A 24035-nucleotide genomic window follows, 5' to 3' on the forward strand; every position below is an offset into this window, starting at 1 on the left:
GGAGACAAATTCTGCAAATGAACGGCAGATTCCACGGCGACGTCGGCTCACTCGCCGCGCCACGCCGGACAACGGATAAGTAACAGACGCTTGGCATGGCTTGTCGGCTTCCGGCACCAAGCACCTCTGATCCGCCGGGGCCGCAGAGCAATGGCCGCCGCAGCAGGCGCGGCATCCTCCCTTGTCCCCTCCACTTCCCAGCGCCGCCTCCCCTTCCGTCCCACCCCCACCCGCCAACCCCTCCTAGCCCCCAACAAGACCCTGACGCTCTCCCCGAAGCCACCCCGCCTCCTGCACCCCCTCGCCGCGTCCTCCTCCTCTCCGCCTCCGCCCGAGGATGCGGAGCCAACCGACCCCGTCAAGCTCGCCTTCGCCCGCGCCGCCGCCTACAAGAAGGAGAGGGCTAATCCGACGCCCAAGCCACCGCCACCGCCACCGTCGCCTCCCCCTCCGCCGCAGCCTTCCGCGAAGGAGTCCAGCGGCAGCAAGGAGGCCTTCGAGCGGGCGCTGGAGTACAGGAACGGCAGCGGGGGAGGACTGGACGGCGGCTCCCCGCTTCTCAATCCGTCGCCGACTTTCGGTGAGTAGAGGCGCCAAGCTTCTCGCTAACTTGGTTGGTTTCGCGTCGTCTCAGGACGCGCTCTGCAGGGTGCAGAAGTCGTTTGCAATCAGGACATAGTAGAAACTGTTGAAATCAAAAGGACATGGGCGCGTGTTTTGAATAGAAGCGTGTTAGTCGCTAAATCGAGGTGTCAAAGCCTCGTTCTGTTCCTATGATCGTTCGTCATGTGTTGCTGATGAAAATGTGGTCGGAGCTGGGGATTAAGGGTGTTTTACAGCATGATTATTAAATGTTGGTTGGAGTGGAGGCCTTTGCCGTTGTGCTGAGGTGCTTGCAAAGGTTCTCTATCTTTCTGTAATTCCAGTTCTGTTTGTCCCAGAGAGTTAAAAGTATATTGGCATATCATCTGAATTCTGGAACAGTAAACCATGATGCCGTTTAATTTGTTTCGGTACTGGCAAAATAACAAAAAGAAAATCCAGTACTGATTACTCCAGTATCAAATCCCCCACACGAACAGTTAACTGCTCTTTGAATTTGCACAAATAATTGATTCTTTTGTTTTTCTTATTTCAACAGCTACCATGATTTGTTTTATTTGCAGGCCAAAGCACGTTTACTAGTAAAGAGGGTGCATTTGGCAAAGTGGCAAAGAAAAAGGGAGGGTATGCGTACGATGAGACGGACTTTTTGGGCCTCGGTTTCTTTGAGAAAAAACGTTATCAAGGTCCACCACCAGGGCTGTCTCAAGGAATTGATCCTTTTTCAAATGAAGATTTTCCTGAGGTGGAGATAGTAGTTGGCGACCCTAGTAAATTTGGGAAGTCTCGTCGTTCAACTGAAAATCAACCTGTGGATGATAGCGAGTCTGAGGAAACGTCACGTTCAAAAGACAGCAAACAAAATGAAGATAGCAAGCTTGAGGAAACACCACTTTCAACTGTTATTGAACCTGAAGATGATGAAAATTCAGAGTCCTACAAACCCAGGGTTACAACGTGGGGAATGTTTCCACGGCCACAAAATATTTCAAAGGCGGTAAGATCAAACAATTTTCTATCCCTATAGTTTTAAAGGATGCTGTGCAATTATTATTATCTTTGAACCGGGTTATCCCCCCTTTTAGCTGTTACACGGAGCAGTGATTTGATTAGAGTGGAATGGTATAATACAGTGATATGCATAATATCTATGTGCCAATTATTCTCTGAATATTCTCGTAACTTTGCTTGGAGAAAGTGACAACCATTTGTTATGACTTGACTTTGGCATCTGAACCTAAGGATTTTCTGGAGACACATCTATCTCTTTGAACAAAAACTTGTTGAAGTCATGGTAAATTGGTGATGTTACTGTAAGCAATTTCCGGTCAGCGTATTTAGTGTTAATCCATTGGAAGTATTCACTATAACGAAATTGGAAATTATTCAGCATAATATTATTTTTTACAGTATAACCATTCATCACAAAATATAATTTGAACAGTCATATTGGTGCACAATGTTTGATTCTAGTTCTGGACATTTCATATGCCTTGTCAACTACAACATGACATCATCCACTATGGCTCTAGGCCACTGTCCAAGAACCACATGTAAGGAGTAGGAATTATGCACATCACATATATTTGGGCTGGTTTAGACTTTTAACAATTTTTTAGGTATTGCCATGTCTGAAATACAAGATAAAAACACTTCTAAAGTTTTCTTGCTATCTACACTGCTTCCTTCCTGTTTGATTGATATACTAGGAAAAAATCTAAAATACAGTTGAAACTGATTATGTAGTGATTGTGCTCTTTTACACATTTCCTTGGCTTGTTCTATACATGTTTCAAAATAGTTTCCTTTGCAAAACCATTAGCAATTTATTTGATATAATTCAATTAGAGAATATAGGCTCGTAGTAGTGCTACCGTTTCCCAGTTTTGATATTTCTTTACTTCCTCATTAGTATGGTGGTGGAAGAAATATAAGCCTTGGTGGAGAGACTCAAAGTGCTGAAGAGAAAGCAGCTAAAGATAAACGTACCAGAGAACTACTAGCTGCATATATTGGTGGAAAAAACAAGACACTCGATGCAAAAACAAAGGCAGAGTGCACCAAGGTACATGACTGAAACATCATTCCATGTAACTTAATTGGCAGTGGTTTGTTTATTAAGTACCCGTGAACACTTTATGTGTGGATCTTCCTGTGTAGATCGAGGAGCCTTTGATTTTTTTATCGGCACTTTGTATCTGTGTACTTGCAGGATATCCTGTATCTATTTGTGGTTGAATAGAGAACCTAAAATAATTTACTTTTTCATGAATTAACTTCTGATCAACAAACCAAGTATTTTCTTGCTAGCAACCTTTTTGTAGATAATAGAAGCTTCTTACTCCGCGCTCTGCACCAATAAAATTCACACAACCATTTTCTGGATAGTGAACGTGGTGGCAATGATGTATAGTAGGAAAAATATTAGATTTTGTTTGGTAATATTAGAATCCGTCTAGTGATGAACCAGAATAATAGCTAATAAGGAAGTTCAGGTGGAGGTTATTAAATAATTGTTGCAAAATATTTTTTTGTAGAGCATGGATAACTGCTAGTTTCTCATTGGAAAATTGTTGATGATTTGGCAAGCTAATCAGTGTAGTATATGCATTAGTTAATTTTGTTCTGCTCTGAGATAAAACATATGGATATTGCTTGTTAATGAATATGTTTTGCTCATGAGCAAGAGAATAGTGAGAGGAAAATTATTGTTTATATCGACATTGCTTTTCTAAGATCATATTCAGGTTTTGAAGTCAATCGCCACATTCTCCTTTTGAACCCCGTGTTAATCCATATGGATATACCTATTGGTCTATTACTTCTTTAATGTCATGGGCTTTTGATGTTTTCATACTTTGGTTTACGATAATGATTTTTTTATTTTGCATGTTTAAGGCATTGAAGGAAGGTGACGAACTTATGAATGCTGGAAGGCTGAAACAAGCTTTGCCTTATTATGAAAAAGTGATGCAGGCTGCGGACTTTAAGGTAAATGTTATCATTAGTTAAATGTTAGCTTGTGGTAAGTGGACCTCTCTTCTGCACTCTTTTTAATTGTGAGAAAGCCAATATTGTTGCTGTTTTAGTTTCAAAACACAGCAATAGTACATCATAGCCCTTCCATTTTATGCTCGAGTACGTTAGACAATAAAATCGCACCCTTGTGACAAAGCTTGCTGCACCTAGCATGGACAACTTGCAGAAAGTCCTGTCCTCTACTGCAAATTGCCCCTTCATGCTAGGCAGATCCATCTGACTTCTATCTGTGCGCTGGGTCTATCTCCAATTTAATTTACATCTTAGGATATACATATATAGTCCTGATTTTTGCACTAGAACTACCACGGATATTAGTTTTGACTATTTTGCTAGGACATAGCATCTGTAGGAATGCAAGTGCATTAGCTCTAGTTATTACTTAAAAGTAAGCAGCAGCATGCCGGTGTATACTATGCTTCAGTTCAGATACGAGACCTCTGTATTTTGTCACACAGATGCTCCTTGTAATATGCCTGTATTCCTGCTTCATTGTGGTCTCCTTGTCGTATCTTTTTACTCAAAGTAAGTTACATGCAGACCGAACTTCATGGAATGGCTGCTCTCCAGTGGTCCATCTGTCTGGATTCACTGTGCAGGTACCGTTTGCTCCCTTTGCCATTTCATGCATGGCCATTCAATTCAGCAATCATGCATGTTTTTCCTGTTAAGGTGCAAATGCGACGCAATATTCCAATCCCCTGAACAAACCTACTAGTATATGTTTGGCTCTCCTGTTTTGGAACTGGTGTTTTCTATCATTTACTATGATTACTGTGTGTGTAAATCCATGTTCACTTCTATGTTCTGGTTTGCAGATTTTTCGCATGCATGCAATGATTTTTTGAGTAAAGTCGCACATGAACATAAACATGCACCAATACTGTCAGCCTGTTACAATCTCCATATTTCTGTTCTTTTGAAACGTATCTGTGTGTGGTTTCCTATCTAAGATTGTCTAATTGCTGGATGTACTTCATGGAATATCCATCTTGCTTGGGCAGGTCCAAGGAAGCCATGGGCATGTATAGCAAGCTGAAATACCACCCAAACGACCGCGTCAGCAAGAAGGCAAAGATGTTCATGTTCAGCTTTCAGGTAAGCGTCTCACTCAAATGCTCATGCAACGTCTCTCTCGCACTTTCAAACAAGACCCGGAACAACCGAGCGCCTGAATGGTTTCCTTGGTCTCTCCGGTCATGCGAAGGCGGCGGACTTCCTGAAGGTCGACGGCGTGCCGGTGCCGCGCAACACGGGCTACGAGGGTTACTTCGACCAGTTTGGCGGGCAGAGGAACTACTACGCGAACCCGGACGAGCCCGAGGTGGGGATCCGGGAGATCATCCCGTACATGCTCTTTCTCGTCTCCCCGATTTTCTTCGTCGCTTTTATCGCTTTGAGAAAGTCTTTGATGCTGTAAGAAAGCATCAACGGGAAGCGTATGCTAGTTCACAGCTTCATTGTCTCGTATGATGATGTTCATCTTTGTTCGTTGCCTTTTGGGGCCTGGCTTTGCTCGAGCTCATTTGTGATTTGTGCATGCGATCAAAACCCGATAACCCGTAGGATCGACGCTACGGCGTGCCCGGTGAAAGAAATGTGTGTGTGTGTGTGTGTGTGTGTGTGTGTGTGTGTGTGTGTGTGTGTGTGTTGTGTGTGTGTGTGTGTTTCGGCCTTTCGGGGGCGCTGCAGGTGCGGGACGCCTTGCAAAACTTGTAGCGTGTGAAAAAGATGTGGGTGATGTGTGCCCTGTCTGTGCTTTGTGGAACATGGGCGTCGGCAAATTGAAAGATGGGCCTGTTTCTGATTGGAAAAACAAAAGGTGGCACCGGCGAAACGGAAGATCAGGTCGTTTCCAGTTGAACGCTGTCGACGAAATTCGAGCCTGATTGGGAAGCTTCGTTGGCGCGGCAAAGAAAGAAGCCACAGGCAACACGGAAAATGCAGCCGAGTACTGGTTCAGTACCCGATTTCAGACAGGCGGTGGAGTAGTCTATAAACTACGAGCAGCAGCAGCAGCAGCAGTATGTATACAAGTCCACAAAGCGTGACGCGCTACGCCGTCTCCGAGAAACATGAGCCAGTGGAGGCGGATTTCGCACCCACCAATTCGATTCTTATGCATCCTTCCACCCATTTTTTGAGGAAATTCTGCGTCCCTTTACCTTGGTTTATGGAAGGATCTACTCTACTCACTCCAGAAAGTTGAGCTGGAGCAGACAGATGGGGTGTTGATTTGGGCCGGACCTACCTATCAGTATCTATCGACCCACACACCACCTTTGCAACCGACCACGGGTTGGGCTGGCCCACGCCACACCAGTACCTATCAGTATCTATCTCGCACGTGTCTCCATGCCGCAAGCAACACGAGCTTGCCGTCCCTGCAAATGCAAATCGCCCTCCTCCTTCTCAGCTCCTTTCCACACTTGCGCTGTCTTTCTCTCCCGATCCTTCGCTTCGAAGAATACACACACACGTACGTCAGTCGTCAGATGTATGTATCTCGTGACAAAAATGTCCCGAGCCAGTTTGGTCAAATTAGTACTACTCCATCCGTTTCTAAATACAAGTCTTTGTAGAGATTTCACTCTAAAATGCATCTATATACATCCGTATTTGGTCCATGGTGGAATATCTACAAAGACTTATATTTAAGAACGGAGAGAGTACTACAGAGCTCATGCTAGTCTATTTATTGGACAATGCTAACGTTACACGTGTGATGGGAGCAAAACCCGCCCACACGTCCTATAGCACACACACTACGCCATGTCACGCATGCATGTGGAAATCTTTTTGGATTTTTTGTTTTTAAAATGTTTTATCACTTAAATGAAAAATCCGATTGAAGATCCGTTTTCACCATTAAATCCCTCGCGACGAGATCTTCGAAACTAGATCTCATATCAATATATTTCGACGAATTTTTTTGTTAAAAGTTGCCGTGTCTACTGCACATGAATTGCCATGATGTTTACACTGAAGTTGCCATGATATGTTTTAGCTATTTTCTTCTACATTTAAAAGTAAATTTTGACATATTATAAAATAGGGAATTAAGAAACTAGACTTGCCATGCATCATAAATTAAAATTGCCATGGTTCATACAATTTTTTTTTCATGGTCAAAGTACTGGAATTGCCATCATCGAAAAACTATAATTGACATGATCTACAAACTAAAATTGCCACATGGCAACTTTAGTTTAAGCACTATGGCAACTACAGTGTAGACATCATGACAACTTTTAGGCAAAAAAAAAAATTCGTCGAAACATATCAATATGGTGTCTAGTTTTGAAGATCTCGTCGAGACGGATTTAATAGTGAAAACGAATTTTTAATTTGCTTTTTTAATTAGGAGATAAAATATTTTTAAGCCGAAAACCAAAAAGATTTCTGCTGATGTCATCTGTTCATACGTGGTAAAATGAGTGGTGATGGAGACGTGTGGGCGGTGTGCAAACGCCCACACGTGTGGGCGTTAGTTTTTCCGTTTATTTAGCAGGTTTGAAGAGAAGCCACGCATCCGCCAAAAGTATGTACTCCCTCCGTTCCTAAATATTTGTCTTTCTAGAGATTTCAAATGGTCACCACATACGGATGTATATAGACATATTTTAGAGTGTAGATTCACTCATTTTGCTCCGTATGTAGTCATCATTTGAAACCTCTAGAAAGACAACTATTTAGGAACGGAGGGAGTACATACATACCACGGGGATATGATACAGTAGAGTATAACGGAACGGAATGGAATGGAACAGTGGGCGTGGGGTCTAAAAGTAATTGAGGTTTGACAAACGGAACCCACACGAGATGAGATGCTCCTCCTTCTCCTTGGTTGGATGCTTCTTTCTTTGCTTTGCTTTGCTTGGACGCGCAGCATCGGCAGGCACAGGACCGCAACCATTATCGCTATTCATCTCACCGCCCCCTTAACTTTACGCGCCTGTTACACGGACAGAGCGTTTAGTAGCCTAATGACGCGCCAACTAGTAATCCAGAGTAAGTAACGACGCGTTTGGTTGGAGCTCAGGTAACGTATTCACTGTTGTAATGAGAATACACTGTATTAGATTGGGAGTAAGTGATTACATGATGTGTTTGGTTCACGCAAAGGAATAGGAAGCCGTGAAGTGCCGTCACCAGCCTTGTAGACTATGCCGGAGGAGCGGAGGACGGACGGCTGCTGGGGATGGCCCTTGACGGAAAATGAGATCAGCAGCCGTTCAGAACAACGCTGCTGCTCACGGCAGCGAAGCGACATCGGCGGCGCTGCCCACGGCGTCGGCGAAGAGAGATCGGCGGCGCTGCCCACAACGACGGCGGCGGCGAATGGAGATCAGCGGCGCTCGGCGGCAGAGGCAACTGGAGATCGGCGGCGCTTGGCGGCGGAGGCGACTGGAGATCGGCGGCGCTCAGCGGCGGTGAATTGATACGGCGATGGTACTGCAAGTCGCTGCTGCTTGGTCCTCACGCGGAAGAAAACGATCAGGACGAGCGGTGTTATCAGCCGGTATCGGGTGTTTTCGATTTTGTGAAGGACGGGTTACGATTACACGGGAACTGAAACCGACGCTGCCGAAACAAACGCTGGTAACGTAATCGTGATCCACTGTATTCGGGAGACAGCGAAAATGGAACGAACCAAACGCGTCGTAAATGTCTTCGAATGGAGCCTTCCGTTCTACTACTTGCGCCACAACGGCACGGAGGATTAACATTGAGTGCAGAGCTTCGTTGAGGGCATGGCGGGTGGCAGCGTTGTCCTAGACTAGAGGTGAACTTTTGGAAGGCACGACGCTGGCCTTTGCTTTTGCACGGGCAGCGTTGTTCAAAACTTACGCATAGCCCAATGTATACCTCGGCGATGAACACACAGCAGTCCTTCCTTTCAACAAAACAAGTGAGTTAACACCAGTCCACGTCAGGAGTCACTCCGTCCTAGAGGAAACAGTTGCCCGAGGATCGGAGTAGCCGTTGGAGCTGGACTCTGACTGACAGATAGGATAGCGCCAGCAGGCAGGCAGGCAGAAACCAGCACGAGCGCAAACAGTAGCCCATGCCCAGCCCAGCCCAGCAGCAATAACCACCACACAGACACGCAGCGCAGAGGCGCACGAAATCAAACTACCCCGCATCAACAAATTTCCGTCAGAAGAGGCCCCAGCCCAAAAGAAAGCGCCCAGTAGTCCTGCCGCTGCCGGTGGTGTCAGTCATCAGGGTACAACGAGCCGCTAGTAGCCAAAGCCGAGCTCCGAGCGCGGCAGGTTGGCTTTCCTTTGAAAAACAACAAAGCCAACTAGCCGTTGCGACCTGCCCTGCCCAGCGCACGAGCGCGCGCGCGCTGGCGATCGTCTCTCTCTCGACCCTGCTGCGCGTACGCTCCGTCCCAGGCCGCGACCGCGAGCGCGCATTCATTTACGCATCCCTCGCTCCCCGCGCCCCGGCCGTGTGCCTCTCGGCTCATCTGGACCCGAGGCTCTCATGCTGGGGGGCATCGAGTCAAAACGCTGCCTCCAACGACTCCAACGGCCGGACGGAGGGCCTGCTCGGTCCTAGTCGTATAGGACGGTACGGCCCGTGGCGCGCTGCCGGTGAGCGTCGGCGCCAGCGGCGAGGGCGACGTGACGTCCCGCGTGGTTTTCGTTGCTCCGTCCGTCGGCCCGGCCGGGCGGTGGCCGCGTGCCCGCTCACGGTGCGGTTTGCACTGTGGGAGCAGGACGCGCCCGGTCCTTGCCGTGTTGGCTGGCTGGCTGGCTCGCTGGTTGGTGAGATAAGTTGAGACCATCTTTATCCCAAAGGCGAGTTAATTAAGACCATCATCACCGCATCTCAAAAGGAAGAAAGAAACACCATCATCACCGCATGAATGTGACAGTGGCGGGATTGTGGTGATTACGCCTTGTCCTACTTGACGTGCCGATCACACACAGCGTACGGTGCTCCCTTCCTTCCCCCTTTTTCGAGAATGATGAATACCGGAGGCGCCATCTTTTGCTGCTTTCGTCTTCTTGGAGCTTGATGTGGCCATCCGTTCCTTCCGCGTCCACGCTTCTTGTCTTGATTACCATGCCAGTACAGTGCCATCAGTCTAGCCCTCGATCGCAGCGAACCTAATGCCAGTACAGAATCAACGACACCAGCAGTGTTGATTTCAGCCGGTTTATCTCATCTAAATCTAAACCAACGTGGTTCACCTCGCGGAACCAAACTCGCTGTCGCGCACGCTACCACCGGATTTAAAATTCGCGGGGTCTGTATGTGCTTGTCCGGTCCAGCCGCCTTGGCATGCCAGCAATTTTGGAGGTTTGCTCGGCAGCTCGGGGTTTAACTTTAAACTATGCAGATATCAGCTGGTCGTTAGGGGCCGGGCTCGTGAAAAGGACGTGCCATCCATCCAAGCATCAAAGCTGCGAGCGAGCACCTAATATTCTCTCTGTCATATATAGTATCTCTTGCCAGTTTTGAGTCCACGGACGAAGATTGCGAGCACAAGCGATTGAATATTGTTATCCCGGGTGTCATTTTGTGTATTGGTCGGCAGGAGATAAGTTAGGTCCACGTGCGCGTCACACGTTGGATGGAGGTGCGTCCACGCGACCCGATCATTGCATCCGTCCAAGAAATGGCCATGCGGATTGGGATGATGATGGCGACTGACGAAGGGTGAGCGCTTTACTCCTCAGCTCTTGATGATTGGTTCATTTTTAAGATCATCATATTCGAGCACAGAGAGCCGACCAGAGACTATGGCTGATCTTATGGATTAGACGTTACAGCTCTGGGGATTAAATTGTATGGGACTAGGGCAGAGCTTCCTCCCCTCGATCTTTGCGAGCGAGTCCGTGGATGTGGTTCCTCTCTTTCTGCCACTTCGATGGATGGTGGCGGGAGGAGAATTCTGATGCTTCAGCTCTGGCTAATACATAGGTTAGTGTTTTAATCCTCGCAGGGACAGCATTCAGATGAATGGTGACACTTTATTTTTTGAGTCGGTCTTTCGGGCTTCAATCCGCCTCGAGTTCGTTTGTCAGGGATGGTTCAGATGGAGCTCCAAGTAGATTATTTCGTCTCGGTGAAGTTAGGGTTTCTAATCCTGCGTACGCGACGACGAGATTTGATATTAGGTTCTTCTGATCGATTGAAGGGTTCAACGATGACTGCGGTTCCGAGGCGTTGATCTTTAGGGACACATGCACGAAGAGTCCCGAGCTGTCATCGACAATGTCAGGTCAGCTATGGCATGGGAGCAGCAACCTTGGTGTAATTTTTATTATAATTGAGATCCGTTGTACCTCTAGTAAATCTTTATAATAGATTTGGGTCCATTTTACAAAAATAAAAGCATGATGCATCTTCTTGAAAGTCAAATAGACATTTTCAATGAAAAACTAGAGAAAATTAATGCCATGGGCAGATGGCAGACCGGTTTTAGGATGATGGAGATAAAGGACTGCCTTGGGCCCTCGTACCAAAGAATAAGGCTACCCATAGTGGGAGTAATTAATGAGGAAAGAGAGACATGTGGTAACATAAAATATGTTACTCACACTATGAGTAACATGACACATACAAGACAAGATGATCTACAACCTAATAAATAAAGTGTTACATGACACCACACATATGTTACTCCCCACAATAAAGATAGTACTCCTCATATGACTAGTAACATAAACATGTTACTAGTCTAAGTTACTCCTCACTATTGGTAGTCTAAATGATCACCCTGATTAGTCGGCATTTATCCAGGGCCGATATATCCTTGATGGAGTCCTAGTGTTTCACGAAGCACTCCATGAGGTACACACCAAACACCTCAAGGCGGTCTTCCTGAAACTTGACTTCCACAAGGCATATGACACGGTCAGTTGACCCCTCCTTCGGGAATGCTTGCTCCGGAAGGGCTTCGACGACAGATGGGTAACCCGCGTGATGCAAATGGTCTCCTCGGGCCAGACCGCGATTAACATAAATGGCAAGATTGGACCATACTTCCCCACATTCTGTGGGGTTCGTCAGGGCGATCCCTTCTCTCCGTTCCTCTTCAACATGGTTGTTGATGCCCTGGCAGCCATTTTAGATAAAGCCAAGGCTGCGGGGCATATTAAGGGCATAGTCCCGCATCTAGTAGGCGGGAATGGGATTTCCCTCCTCCAATATGCAGATGACACCATTATCATGGTGGAAGGCTCAGCGAGCGACATCACGAACTTGAAGTTCCTCCTGCTATGCTTTCAGCAGATGTCTGGCCTCAGGATCAACTTTGATAAGAGTGCGGTGATGGTCTTGGGATACTCCCAAGACGAGCGGCAGAGCATTGCGGACCGTCTTAATTGCCAGCTCGGGAGGTTCCCCACGACTTATTTGGGGATCCCCATTAGCGACACGAGGCTCACGGTGGCTGAGCTGCGCCCCACGGTGGGTAAGCTACATCACCGCATTGAACCCTGGCAGGGCCGGTGGCTCTCGAAGGCAGCCCGGACGATGCTCATTAACTCGTCCCTTTCCAGCCTGCTCATATTCATTATGAGCTTCTATAGCCTGCCTGAGACTTTGCACCATGAGATTACCACAGTTCAGGGGCGCTTCTTCTGGGCTGGCGAGGGCGATAAGCAGAAGTACCACATGGTTCGGTGGACGGAGATCTGTAAACCTCGCAATCAGGGCGGACTCAGGATCATGTCCCACAAACGCATGAACATTGCCCTCCTGAATAGGTGCTTTGGCGGATTGCGAACAGAGAGGGTGGCTTGTGGCTTCGCATCATCCAGCAAAAATACCTCTGTGGCCAGCCACTCGCCTTCTGCCAGCGGTCCGGTGGTTCCCAGTTCTGGAAATCCATCATACAGCTCCTCCCAGTCCTCCGCATCGGGACCTCGATTGCGGTTGGATCTCGCACCGCCACGCTGTTCTGGTTCGATAGATGGGCTGGGGACACCCCCTTCACGGCTCGCTTTCCTGACCTGTTCACCATCGTGGTAGATCCGCTGATTTCTGTCGCAGTGGCCCTTATTGACTTAGGGCAACTCGCGTTCCGGAGGTCATTTGGACCGGCGGAGAATGCTGATTGGCATGACTTGCTCGACTGCATCGCTCTGCATGAGCCTGATCTTGATATGGGAGATGACCGCACCAGGTGGCGATTAGAGCCATCTGGGCAATTCTCCACTAAATCACTCTACCAGGCTATAGCCCCTTCGGCGGGCCCTGAGGCTCTCACCACCATCTGGGAGATCCGACTCCCCTTGAAGATTAGGATCTTCTTGTGGCAATGGATTCGCGGCCGCCTCCCGTCCGACATGAAGGTCTTGAAACGCAACGACCCTGGTGATGGGCGTTGCCCGCTCTGCGGGCCTGAAGAGGATTCGAACCATATCTTCTTCACCTGCGTGTCCGTGCAGTTCCTCTGGAGCTGTTTCCGCGAAATAGTGGGTGGAAGCTGGGACCACAACAAATTCCCCGCTCTCTTCGCCGAACTCCAGGCATTACCACCCTCGTCTCGCCACATTAGGTGGTTGACCATCAGTGTGCTAGCCTGGACGCTGTGGACTGTTAGCAATAAGCTTGTGATTCAGCGTATCCCTCTTCATCACGCTACTGACGCTTTGTTCAAATGGTCTGGTTACTTGCAGCTTTGGCGGCCGCTTAGCCGCCCCAGGGAGAGAGACACCATCACCCATCTTCGCGCGATGGCTCTCCGGATGGCTCCATCGCTTCCCCCACCACCACCGGAGCCGGATTAGATCTTCTCTACCTCGCCGCCGCCGTTTATGTGTTGTGCGGGCCTTGCGTCTGTGTTGGGCTTGTTGTGTTGTACCCACAGCTGAACCCGTGTAGTGTTTATGTGCCTGTGTGTTGGACCTTGCCTGCGGTGGCGTTGTGTGTGTGTGTGTGTGTTGTTCGGTTCGTACCATGTTGACTTTGTGCTCAGTGGATGCTTTATTTATAAAGCGGGGCGAAAGCCTTTTTCGGTAGTCTAAAAGAGTACAGTACATTAATATTACCAAGAAACCAGAACCTGCACTAATATATGAGATAATCCTGAGGCCCGACCACAGATCTTATTGGTGTTTACATTTCCATGAATGGAAATAGGTTTTCCTCCAAATTTTATGTTCAAGAACCATTGCAATTACAACACGGAAATATAAACTTAATTATCAACATGAGAATATAATGATAACATTTGTATTATTGCCTCTATGACATAATTTTAGGAGTCTTTCGGTTGCACTGGAGTCAATAATCAAGTCAATGCATATGCTCCAAACACCTATACCATTCTGGTGATGTTGATGATTTGCTTGTAGTAGAGGCTTCGTCAATGAATCTAACGTATCGAGATCCGTGTGTATTTTGCATATCGTATGTCTCCACATTTCACCAAATCTCGAATAAGATGGAGTTGGTGTCGTATATGTTTGGATTTCTGGTGGGACATTGGTTCCTTTGCCCGGGCTATGGCGCCACTGACGGTGCAGAAAACCGTCAGATCCCTCGGTAGGGTAGTGAGTGTAGCTGGAAGTACCACAGAGGAGTTCGCACTAGAAGTTTACCTAGGTTCGGGCCCTCATCATTTCACGACGTGCGCATAGTGTACGATAACCCTTCTACAATTCATTCTAAGCCATCATACGCACCAATTTTGACTTGCGACTTTTTGCCAAGCTGGGTTGCCTGGCTCCTACATGTATCCCTTACGTTTCCACACATTCAACTAAGGGTGTAATGGGAGCACCTCTATGATCGTTACTTCTAGGGTTAACCGGGTCAAGTACCTCGGGTGGGAAAAGTCAAAAGCTACCAGTCACAATGCACAGAATAATCGGCACGAATGAAGTGAAAATCAAAAGTACCCTTGAGGTTACATGTAGTTGGAAGCATGAAAAAAATTCTCCTTGTGATAGACGAGCTCATGGTCAAATTCCCAATTGTAAAGATAGTAACGTAGTTGTAGGAGCTGTTGGAGGGTCGTTTACACCAAAACTACTTGCACCTTGGTTCACTTATGTTTAGACTAACAGGCCGGGTTACCTTGCACCAACAAGAGAATCCCCGAGAAAAAGGGGTCCATACTACATGCACTCCTTGACGAGGAGGTAGAAACCGATGACTGGTTAACATAAGTATCGGCACACACACGATGAGAAAATCCGAACTCATATTCTGAACATAAATTACATCACCATCAAGAAGGTTTTCAAACGATAGTTGATACGTCTCCATCGTATCTACTTTTCCAAATTCTTTTGCCCTTTTTTTGGACTCTAATTTGCATGATTTGAATGGTACTAACCCAGACTGGCGATGTTTTCAACAGAATTGCCATGTTGTGATTTTTGTGCAGAAATAAAAGTTCTTGGATTGACCTAAAAATTAACGGAGAATTTTTCTGGAATATATAAAAAATACTGGCGCAAGAAGTTACCAGAGGGGGTCCACCCAGAGGCCATAAGCCTGGGGGGCGCGCCTAGAGGGCTTGTGGCCCCCCTAGACCTCCTCCGACCCTAACTCCAACTCTATATAACCCTATTCGGGGAGAAAAAAATTAGGGAGAAGGATTCATCATGTTTTACGATACGGAGCCGCCGCCGCCTCCTGTTCTTCATCGAGAGGGCTGGTCTCGAGTTCGTTCGGGGCTCCGGAGAGGGGGATTCGTCGCCATCATCATCACCAACCTTCCTCCATCACCAATTTGATGATGCTCACCGCCGTGCGTGAGTAATTCCATCATAGGCTTGATGGACGGTGATGGGTTGGATGAGATTTATCATGTAATCGAGTTAGTTTTGTTAGGGTTTGATCCCTAGTATCCACTATGTTCTGAGATTGATGTTGCTATGACTTTGCTATGCTTAATGCTTGTCACTAGGGCCCGAGCGTCATGATTTCAGATATGAACCTATTATGTTTTCATGAATATATTTTTGTTCTTGATCCTATCTTGCAAGTTGTAGACACCTATTACGAGTTATGATCAGCATACCCCAAGGTGACAATAATTGGGATTCTTTCCGGTGATTACCGTAGTTTGAGTAGTTCATGTATTCACCAAGCGCTAATACTTTGTTCCGGTTCTCTATTAAAAGGAGGCCTTAATATCCCTTAGTTTCCATTAGGACCCCGCTGCCACGGGATGGTAGGACAAAAGATGTCATGCAAGTCCTTTTCCATAAGCACATATGACTATATATGGAATACATGCCTACATTATATTGATAAATTGGAGTTAGTTCCGTGTCACCCTAGGTTATGACTGCTACACGATGAATATCATCCAACACAATTATCATTGTCGATCCATTGCCTACGATCTTTTCACATATTGATCTTTTCTAAGTTACTTTGCCGTTGCTACTGTTATAATCACTACAAAACTGTTACTGTTACTTTTGCCACCGTTACCGTTACTTCCATACTACTTTGCTACTAAAAACTTTGCTGCCAATATTAAGTCTTTCAGGTGTGGTTGAATTGACAACTCAACTGCTAATACTCGTGAATATTCTTTGGCTCCCCTTGTGTCGAATCAATAAATTTGGGTTGAATACTCTACCCTTGAAAACTGTTGCGATCCCCTATACTTGTGGGTTATCAAGACCTTTTTCTGGCGCCGTTGCCGGGGAGCATAGCTCTATCCCTGAGTCACTTGGGATTTATATCTGTTGATAATTATGAAGAATTTGAAAAATACCAAAACCAAGATTTCTCCCTCTAGGACGAGGGGAGGTAAGGAACTACCATCTACCTCTGCACTTGATTCACCTTCTGTTTCAAGTAAGCTTGCGATACCTACACCTGATATTGATTCTGATATGTCGCAAGTAATTGATGATGCTACTTCTGCTATGCATGATGCTTATGATGATACTATTACTTTGCTTGATAATACTGTGCCACTGGGTGAATTACTTGATGAACAAATTGCTAGAGCTAAAGATATTGAGAATGGTAAACTGATAATATTTCTAAAACTGATGAAATTATTGAAACTGAACACTTTGAAACACCTGTTAGACCTAGCTCTCCTAGATATGAACTTCCTGTTATACCTGAGGGTTATGTTATGGATGGAGAGGTAGCTAGGGACTTTCTTGCTTGTAAAGATGGAGAGGATCTTAAGAAATTGCTTGTCAAGTTGAAAGAAAAATCTTTGAATGCTAGAATGCAATATGATCCTAAGTTTGCTACTTTACATATCTTTGTTACTGATAAGGATTATGAATTCTCTGTTGATCCTGAGTTAATTACTTTGGTTGAATCTGATCCTTTCCATGGTTATGAATCTGAAACTGTTGTGGCACATCTTACTAAATTGAATGATATAGCCACCCTATTTGCTCACGAGGAAAAAGTTGCTATTACTATATTCTTAAGTTGTTTCCTTTCTCATTAAAGGGTGATGCTAAGATATGGTTTAATTCTCTTGCTCCTGGTTGTGTGCATAGTCCCCAGGATTTGATTTATTACTTCTCTAAAAAATATTTTCCTGCTCACAAGAAATAAGCTGCTTTACAGGAAATATTTCACTTTGTGCAAATTGAAGAAGAGAGTCTCCCAAAAGCTTGGGGGAGGCTTCTCCAATTACTTAATGCTTTGCCTGATCGTCCTCTCAAGAAAAATGAAATACTTGATATCTTTTATAATGGACTAACCGATGCTTCTAGGGACCACCTAGATAGTTGTGTTGGTTGTGTTTTCAGGGAACGGACTGTTGAACAAGCTGAAGTACTATTGAATAATATATTGAGTAATGATAATGATTGGACTCTTCCTGAACCACCTCTTAAGCCAACTCCAAAGAAAAGGGGTATTTTATTTCTCAATCCTGAAGATATGCAAGAGGCAAAGAAATCTATGAAAGAAAAAGGTATTAAAGCTGAAGATGTTAAGAATTTGACCACCTATTGAAGAAATACATGGTCTTGGTAACCCGACACAGGTTGTAGAGGTAAATTCTCTCTACAGATTTGATGAAGGTGATATTCCTCGTAATAAATTTGCTAGTCAATGCTTGGATGAATTTGATAACTTTATTATTAAACAAGAAAACTTCAATGCATATGTTAGGTGACACTTGAAAGAAAATACTTATATGCTTGAACGCTTGGGTGATTATATGTGTAGAACTGTTAATGATCTCAAGATTGTTAGTAAACATGCTTCTGTGGTAAAAACTCAAGTAGAACAAGTTCTCAAGGCACAAAATGATTTGCTCAATGAAATGAATACTAAAATGAATGATCATGCTATTAGAGTTATGACTAGAGGTGGTAAAATGACTCAGGAACCTTTGTATCCTGAAGGCCATCCTAAGAGATTTGAGCAAGACTCTCAGAGAATTAATATTGATGCACCTAGTCCTTCTAATAATAAAAATAAGAAGAATAGTGATAGGACTATGCATGCTCCTAGTGAACCTGTTGAAGACACACCTGAGAACCCAAATGATATTTCTATTTCTGATGTTGAGACACAGTCTGGTGATGAATGTGAGACTAGTGATAATGTTAATGATGATGTTCATGTTGATGCTCAACCTAGTAATGATAATGACGTGGAGATAGAACCTGCTGTTGATCTTGATAACCCACAACCTAAGAATAAAAGATATGATAAGAGAGATTTATTGCTAGGAAACATGGTAAAGAAAGAGAACCATGGGTTCAAAAACCCATGCCCTTTCCTCCTAAACCATCCAAGAAAAAGGATGATGAAGAATTTGAGCGCTTTGTTGAAATGCTTAGACCTGTCTTTTTGCGCTTGCGTTTGACTAATATTCTGAAAATGTCTTCTTATGCTAAGTATATGAAAGATATTGTGACTAATAAAAGAAAGATACTGGAAGCTGAAATTTCCACCATGCTTGCTAATTATACATTTAAGGGTGGAATACCATAGGAGATCCAGGAATACCAACTATACCATGCTCCATTAAAATAAACTATGTTAAAACTGCTTTATGTGATTTGGGAGCCGGTGTTAGTGTTATGCCTTTCTCTTTATATCGTAGACTTGATTTGAATAAGTTGACACCCACTGAAATCTCTTTGCAAATGGCTGATAAATCAACTGCTATACCTATCGGTATTTGTGAGGATGTGCCTGTCGTAGTTGCAAATGTTACTATCTTAACGGACTTTGTTATTCTTGACATACCCAAGGATGACAGTATGTCGATCATCCTTGGTAAACCCTTTTCGAATACTGCAGGGGTTGTTATTGACTGCAATAAAGGCAATGCCACTTTTCATGTTAATGGTAATGAGCATACGGTACACTTTCCGAAGAAATAAATCTCAAGTGAATAGCATCAATTCTATTGGAAAAATTTCAACAATTGCTATTGGAGGTTTTGAATTCCCTCTTCCTACTGTCAAAAAGAAATATGATATTCTTATTGTTGGGGACATGCATATCCCCATTGAGGTAACCTGGTGTTATACGAAGATTCGCCGATTTCATGTCATTCGGAAGAAGTTTGTTAATAAGACTTGATCAACCTTGTTAATGGATTCCTTTTGACGGGCATGAGATGGATGAATTTAGTAAACACAACCTTCTGTACCCACATTTTACTTTCTGTTATTTAGAATAAATAAAGCAAAAATACTATTATTTTTCTGTTTTCTGAATTATCCGTGCAATAAAAAATGACAAGAAAATAAAAGTTCTCCAAATGCCCTGAAAATTTAGTATGTTTTTTCTGGAATGATTAAGAATTTTTGGCACTGAAAACACATCAGGGGGGTGCACCAGTGGGCCACAAGCCCGATGGGCACGCCCACCCCCTGGGCGCGCCTAGCAAGCTTGTGGGGCCCACGTGGGCCCCCTCACTTATTCCAGCCATCCATCCACTTCGTCTTCCTCCAAAAAAAATCCCACCATTTCTCAAACTCGTGTTCTTGCTCATTTTGCTGCCATTTTTGATCTCGTTGCTCGGAACTCCGCTTCCAAAACTGTTTTGGGGGATTGTTCTTCGGTATGTGACTCCTCCAATGGTACAATTAGTTTTTGTTCTAGTGCTTTATATATTGCAATTTTTTGCTGCTGTGGTGACCTTGTTCTTGAGCTTGCATGTCCAATTTATATGGTCCAAAGTAGTTTTATTGCATGATATAGCCTCTAGACACTTGTGGGAGTAGTTACTATCAATCTTGTTGAGTTTTGTTCACTTTTATTTCGAGTCACTAAAAATTTCAGAAATTTTCATAGGGAGAAAATGTTAGGAAAATATACCAAGGTGGTTTGATACGTCTCCAGTGTATCTATAATTTTTTATCGTTCCATGCTATTATATTATCTGTTTTGGATGTTTTATATGCTATTTTATATTATTTTTGGGACTAACTTGTTAACCCAGAGCCCAGTGCCAGTTTCTGTTTTTTCCTTGTTTTTGAGTTTCACACAAAAGGAATATCAAACGGAGTTCGAACGGAATAAAACTTTATGTTGATTTTTCTTGGACCAGAAGACACACGTAGGACTTGAGAACCAAGTCAGAAGAGTCCCGAGGCGACGACAAGGGTGCAGGGCGTGCCCCAGGGGGGCGCCCCTACCTTGTGGGTCCCTTAGAGTTCATCTAACCCTATTCTTCGGCCTATAAATTCCCAAATATTCCCAAACCCTCAGAAGCATCCACGAAAATACTTTTCCACCGCGGCAACCTTCTGTTTCCGTGAGATCCCATCTTGGGGCCTTTTATGAAGATCTGCCAGAGGGGGGTTCGATCACAGAGGGCATCTACATCAACCATATTGCCCTTCCGATGAAGCGTGAGTAGTTTACCTCAGACCTACGGGTCCATAGGTAGTAGCTAGATGTCTTCTCTCTCTCTCTCTATGATCTTCAATACCGTGTTCTCCTTGATGTTCTTGGAGTTCTGTCCGATGTAATATTCTTTTGCGGTGTGTTTGTCGAGATCCGATGAATTGTGGATTTATGATCAGATTATCTATGAATATTATTTGAATCTCCTTAGAATTCTTATATGCATGATTTGATATCTTTGTATTTCTCTTCAAATTATTGGTTTAGTTTGGCATGATTTGATATCTTTGTATTTCTCTTCGAATTATCGGTTTAGTTTGGCCAACTAGATGGTATTTCCTGCAATGGGAGAGGTGTTTAGTTTTGGGTTCAATCTTGCGGTGTCCTCACCCAGTGACATAGTAGGGGTAGCAAGGCACATATTGTATTGTTACCATCAAGGATAAAAAGATGACGTTTTCATCATATTGCTTGAGTTTATCCCTCTACATCATGTCATCTTACTTAAGGCGTTACTCCATTCTTTATGAACTTAATACTCTAGATGCATGCTGGATAGCGGTCGATGTGTGGAGTAATAGTAGTAGATGCAGAATCGTTTCGGTCTACTTGACACGAACGTGATGCCTATATGCATAATCATTGCCTTGGATATCGTCATAACTTTGCACTTTTCTATCAATTGCTCGACAGTAATTTGTTCACCCACCGTATTATTTGCCTTCAAGAGGAAGCCTCTAGTGAAACCTATGGCCTCCGGGTCTATTTTCCATCACATATTTTCAGATCTATAAACCAAAAAACCCAAAAATACCTTGCGGCAATTTATTACTTTTATTTAGTTTTATGTTTTAGTAATCTTTTATACCTATATCTATCAGATCTCACCATTGCAATTGACCGTGAAGGGATTGACAGCCCCTTTATCGCGTTGGGTGCAAGTGTTTGTTAGTTTGTGCAGGTGTATAGGTTGGAGACTTGCTTGTACCTCCTACTGGATTGATACCTTGGTTCTCTAACTAAGGGAAATACTTATCTCTACTTTGCTGCATCACCCTTTCCTCTTCAAGGGAAAAACCAACGCAAGCTCAAGAAGTAGCGGGAAGAATTTCTGGCGCCGTTGCCGGGTTGGTCTACATCAAGCCTACCAAGTACCCATCATAAACTCTCATCTCTTGCATTACATTATTCGCCATTTTCCTCTTTGATTTCCTCTTCCCCACTTCTAAAACAATTTTCAGAAACACACAAAAAGATTTGCCTTTTTATTTGCCCTTCTTCAGTTCATCTTTTCATTTACTTTTTGGTTGCTCATGTGTTAGATTGCTTGTTTTGCCTTCATGGCTAGCTCCTCTATTGTAGTCGATACCCCGGAAAACGAGGTTCTTAATTTTAAACAAAGGGGTGGGGAGTCTAAAAGATGCCTGGTATAGAATTTGCAATGCTCAAAATAGATCTACTCGTAAGCAATCTACTCATGTTCGTCTTCGTAATTTTTATTTGGGTGTGACAACTTGGTTTAGATATTTGCTAGACACCATTACTGGGGGAAATTTCTTGGGTAGTCACACGATGGATGCTTACAATGCTATGTTGAATCTAGTAGGATCTCCACCGCTTATGGTTAATGAAACGGATTTAACTTTGGAACATGTGATGCAACGGCTTGATATTATTGAAATAAAATCCCCACCATAGAATTATTTGAGAGTTTGGATAAAAAGTTCCATAATCACATTACTCAACTTGGATCGAAGGTGGGGGTTACTTTGAAGAACTTTAAGGAAAAATAACCCCTAGTTAATGAGAAAATTGATCAAGATTCCTCTAGAATTGATAAATTAGAAGATATTATTACCAACTTGGGTCCCGCTTTTGCCACTGTTAAAACTACTCCAAAACTTCCTCCTATTAAAACTACCAAGTTTATTCATGTTCCTAAAAATAAGGGTGATTCTTCTAGTAAAGGAGATCTTAAGATGATAAGTGTTCACCCCAACTTTCTTAATATTATTAAGGAACCGATTGCTACTAGTGAATTTCTTGATTTCCTGCCTAGGAGTGTGATTATTGATAAAACTAAAGAATCTCCTAGAGGGCATAAGTATGCAATTGGGGAAGAGCATACCAAAGATGACAATACCTAGATCTATTGCAATATGCCTAGCTAGGGGCGTTAAACAATAGCGCTTGTTGGGAGGCAACCCAGTTTTTATTTTTGTGTTTTTGTTTTGTTACTGTTCTTGAATAAAATGCACATTATTACCTTTGTATTAATTGTGTTTTGGTGTTTTAATTAGTGTTTGTGCCAAGTAAGACCTTTGGATGGCTTACGGTGATAGTTGAATTGATCTTGCTGAAAAACAGAAACTTTTGCGCTCAATGCCAGAATTATTAAAAATCACAGAAGCTCGATAAAATACTGATTCTATTTGCACAAGATTGATATTCAAGTTGCCTCTGTTTTCCTAAATTTTCAGAATTTTTGGAGTTACATAATATTCAAAGTTTTTAGATTACTACAAAGTGTTCTGTTTTTGACAGATTCTGTTTTCTACGTGTTGTTTGCTTATTTTGATGAATCTATGGGTAGTATCGGGGGGTATGAACCATGGAGAAGTTGGAATACAGTAGATATTACACCAATATAAATAAAGAATGAGTTCACAACAGTACCAAAAGTGGTAATTTTATTTTCTTATACTAATGGATGTCATGAGTTTTCTGTTGAGTTTTGTGTTGTGAAGTTTTCAAGTTTTGGGTAAAGATTTGATGGACTATGGAATAAGGAATGACAAGAGCCTAAGCTTGGGGATGCCCAAGGCACCCAAGGTAATATCCAAGGACAACCAAGAGCCTAAGCTTGGGGATGCCCCGGAAGGCTTCCCCTCTTTCGTCTTCAATCCATCGGTAAATTTACTTGAGGCTATATTTTTATTGGGCCAATTCCATTCTTGCCCCTAGTTGGTTCCCACCCTCGGGTTTTTCCCTTACTTTTCGAGCATGCTCATTTTTGCCCTTAGATTTCCCCTCCGTCAGCTTGAATGCCTTTTGTCACGGCTCCGCTTGGTCAGCGCCGTTTGACCGTGATGGCTCGATGTTTTGGACATATTTGCCCCTAGGTTCGATACCCCTACCCGTTTAGTCGTCTTCTAGCTCCCGCTGCACAAGAAAACATAGAAGCGGTTGGGAGGAGAGGTGTGACATCGCGGTGTGGGGAGAGGCATGAAGGAGCATGGCGACATCGGCCATCTCGTCAGAGAAATCGTCGCCGGCAGCCGAACAGGTTTTATAGCTCATATGGTCCCTTGCTTTTCTAGGGTTTGCTAGATTTGGGGGGTAATTTCTGGATCTTGGCCTAATTTAGGTGGATGGAGTAGGCATTGTTCAGCACAACTCTGAGTTCTACTTGCCAGACTCGACGTACTATGGCTTGGAGCCGCGCTCCAAGCACCATTGTCCGGGGCACCAGCTAGCCCCGGCTCGTCGTGTCTCCTGGGGAGGCACAAGCACTGGACGTTGTTTTTTGGGTTGCCCTCTAGATGTACGATTTCATTTGCATTGCATTTTAGTTTCCATTTTCTGATATAACTTTCAAGGATGATTTTAAT

The 24035-nt window shown here is 44.2% G+C and overlaps 1 protein-coding gene and 1 long non-coding RNA gene across 2 annotated transcripts; both read left to right on the forward strand.

The window, feature by feature from the left end:
* LOC109753067 (uncharacterized) lies at positions 1-5167 on the forward strand. Its single transcript, XM_020312000.4, has 7 exons — positions 1-580; positions 1167-1600; positions 2516-2668; positions 3502-3594; positions 4183-4241; positions 4647-4740; positions 4850-5167. Exons 1-7 carry the CDS (start codon positions 151-153, stop codon positions 5060-5062), a joined length of 1476 nt encoding a protein of 491 aa, XP_020167589.1. The 5' UTR covers positions 1-150; the 3' UTR covers positions 5063-5167.
* Positions 5168-10415: 5248 nt separating this feature from the next.
* Positions 10416-13628, forward strand: LOC141025394 (uncharacterized). Its single transcript, XR_012186909.1, has 2 exons — positions 10416-10581; positions 13287-13628. It is a non-coding gene; the product is annotated as an uncharacterized lncRNA (long non-coding RNA).
* The last annotated feature ends 10407 nt before the right edge of the window (positions 13629-24035 follow it).

This window comes from Aegilops tauschii, chromosome 1 (genome assembly GCF_002575655.3).
Source record: "Aegilops tauschii subsp. strangulata cultivar AL8/78 chromosome 1, Aet v6.0, whole genome shotgun sequence".
Taxonomy (NCBI): domain Eukaryota; kingdom Viridiplantae; phylum Streptophyta; class Magnoliopsida; order Poales; family Poaceae; genus Aegilops; species Aegilops tauschii.

Coding starts and splice junctions, on each gene's coding strand:
- LOC109753067 (XM_020312000.4), top strand. CDS start 151: ATGGCCGCCGCAGCAGGCGCGGCATCCTCCCTTGTCCCCTCCACTTCC. Junction 2,669..3,501: donor CAAAGGCAGAGTGCACCAAG/GTACATGACTGA, acceptor TGCATGTTTAAG/GCATTGAAGGAAGGTGACGA. Junction 4,242..4,646: donor TGTCTGGATTCACTGTGCAG/GTACCGTTTGCT, acceptor TTGCTTGGGCAG/GTCCAAGGAAGCCATGGGCA.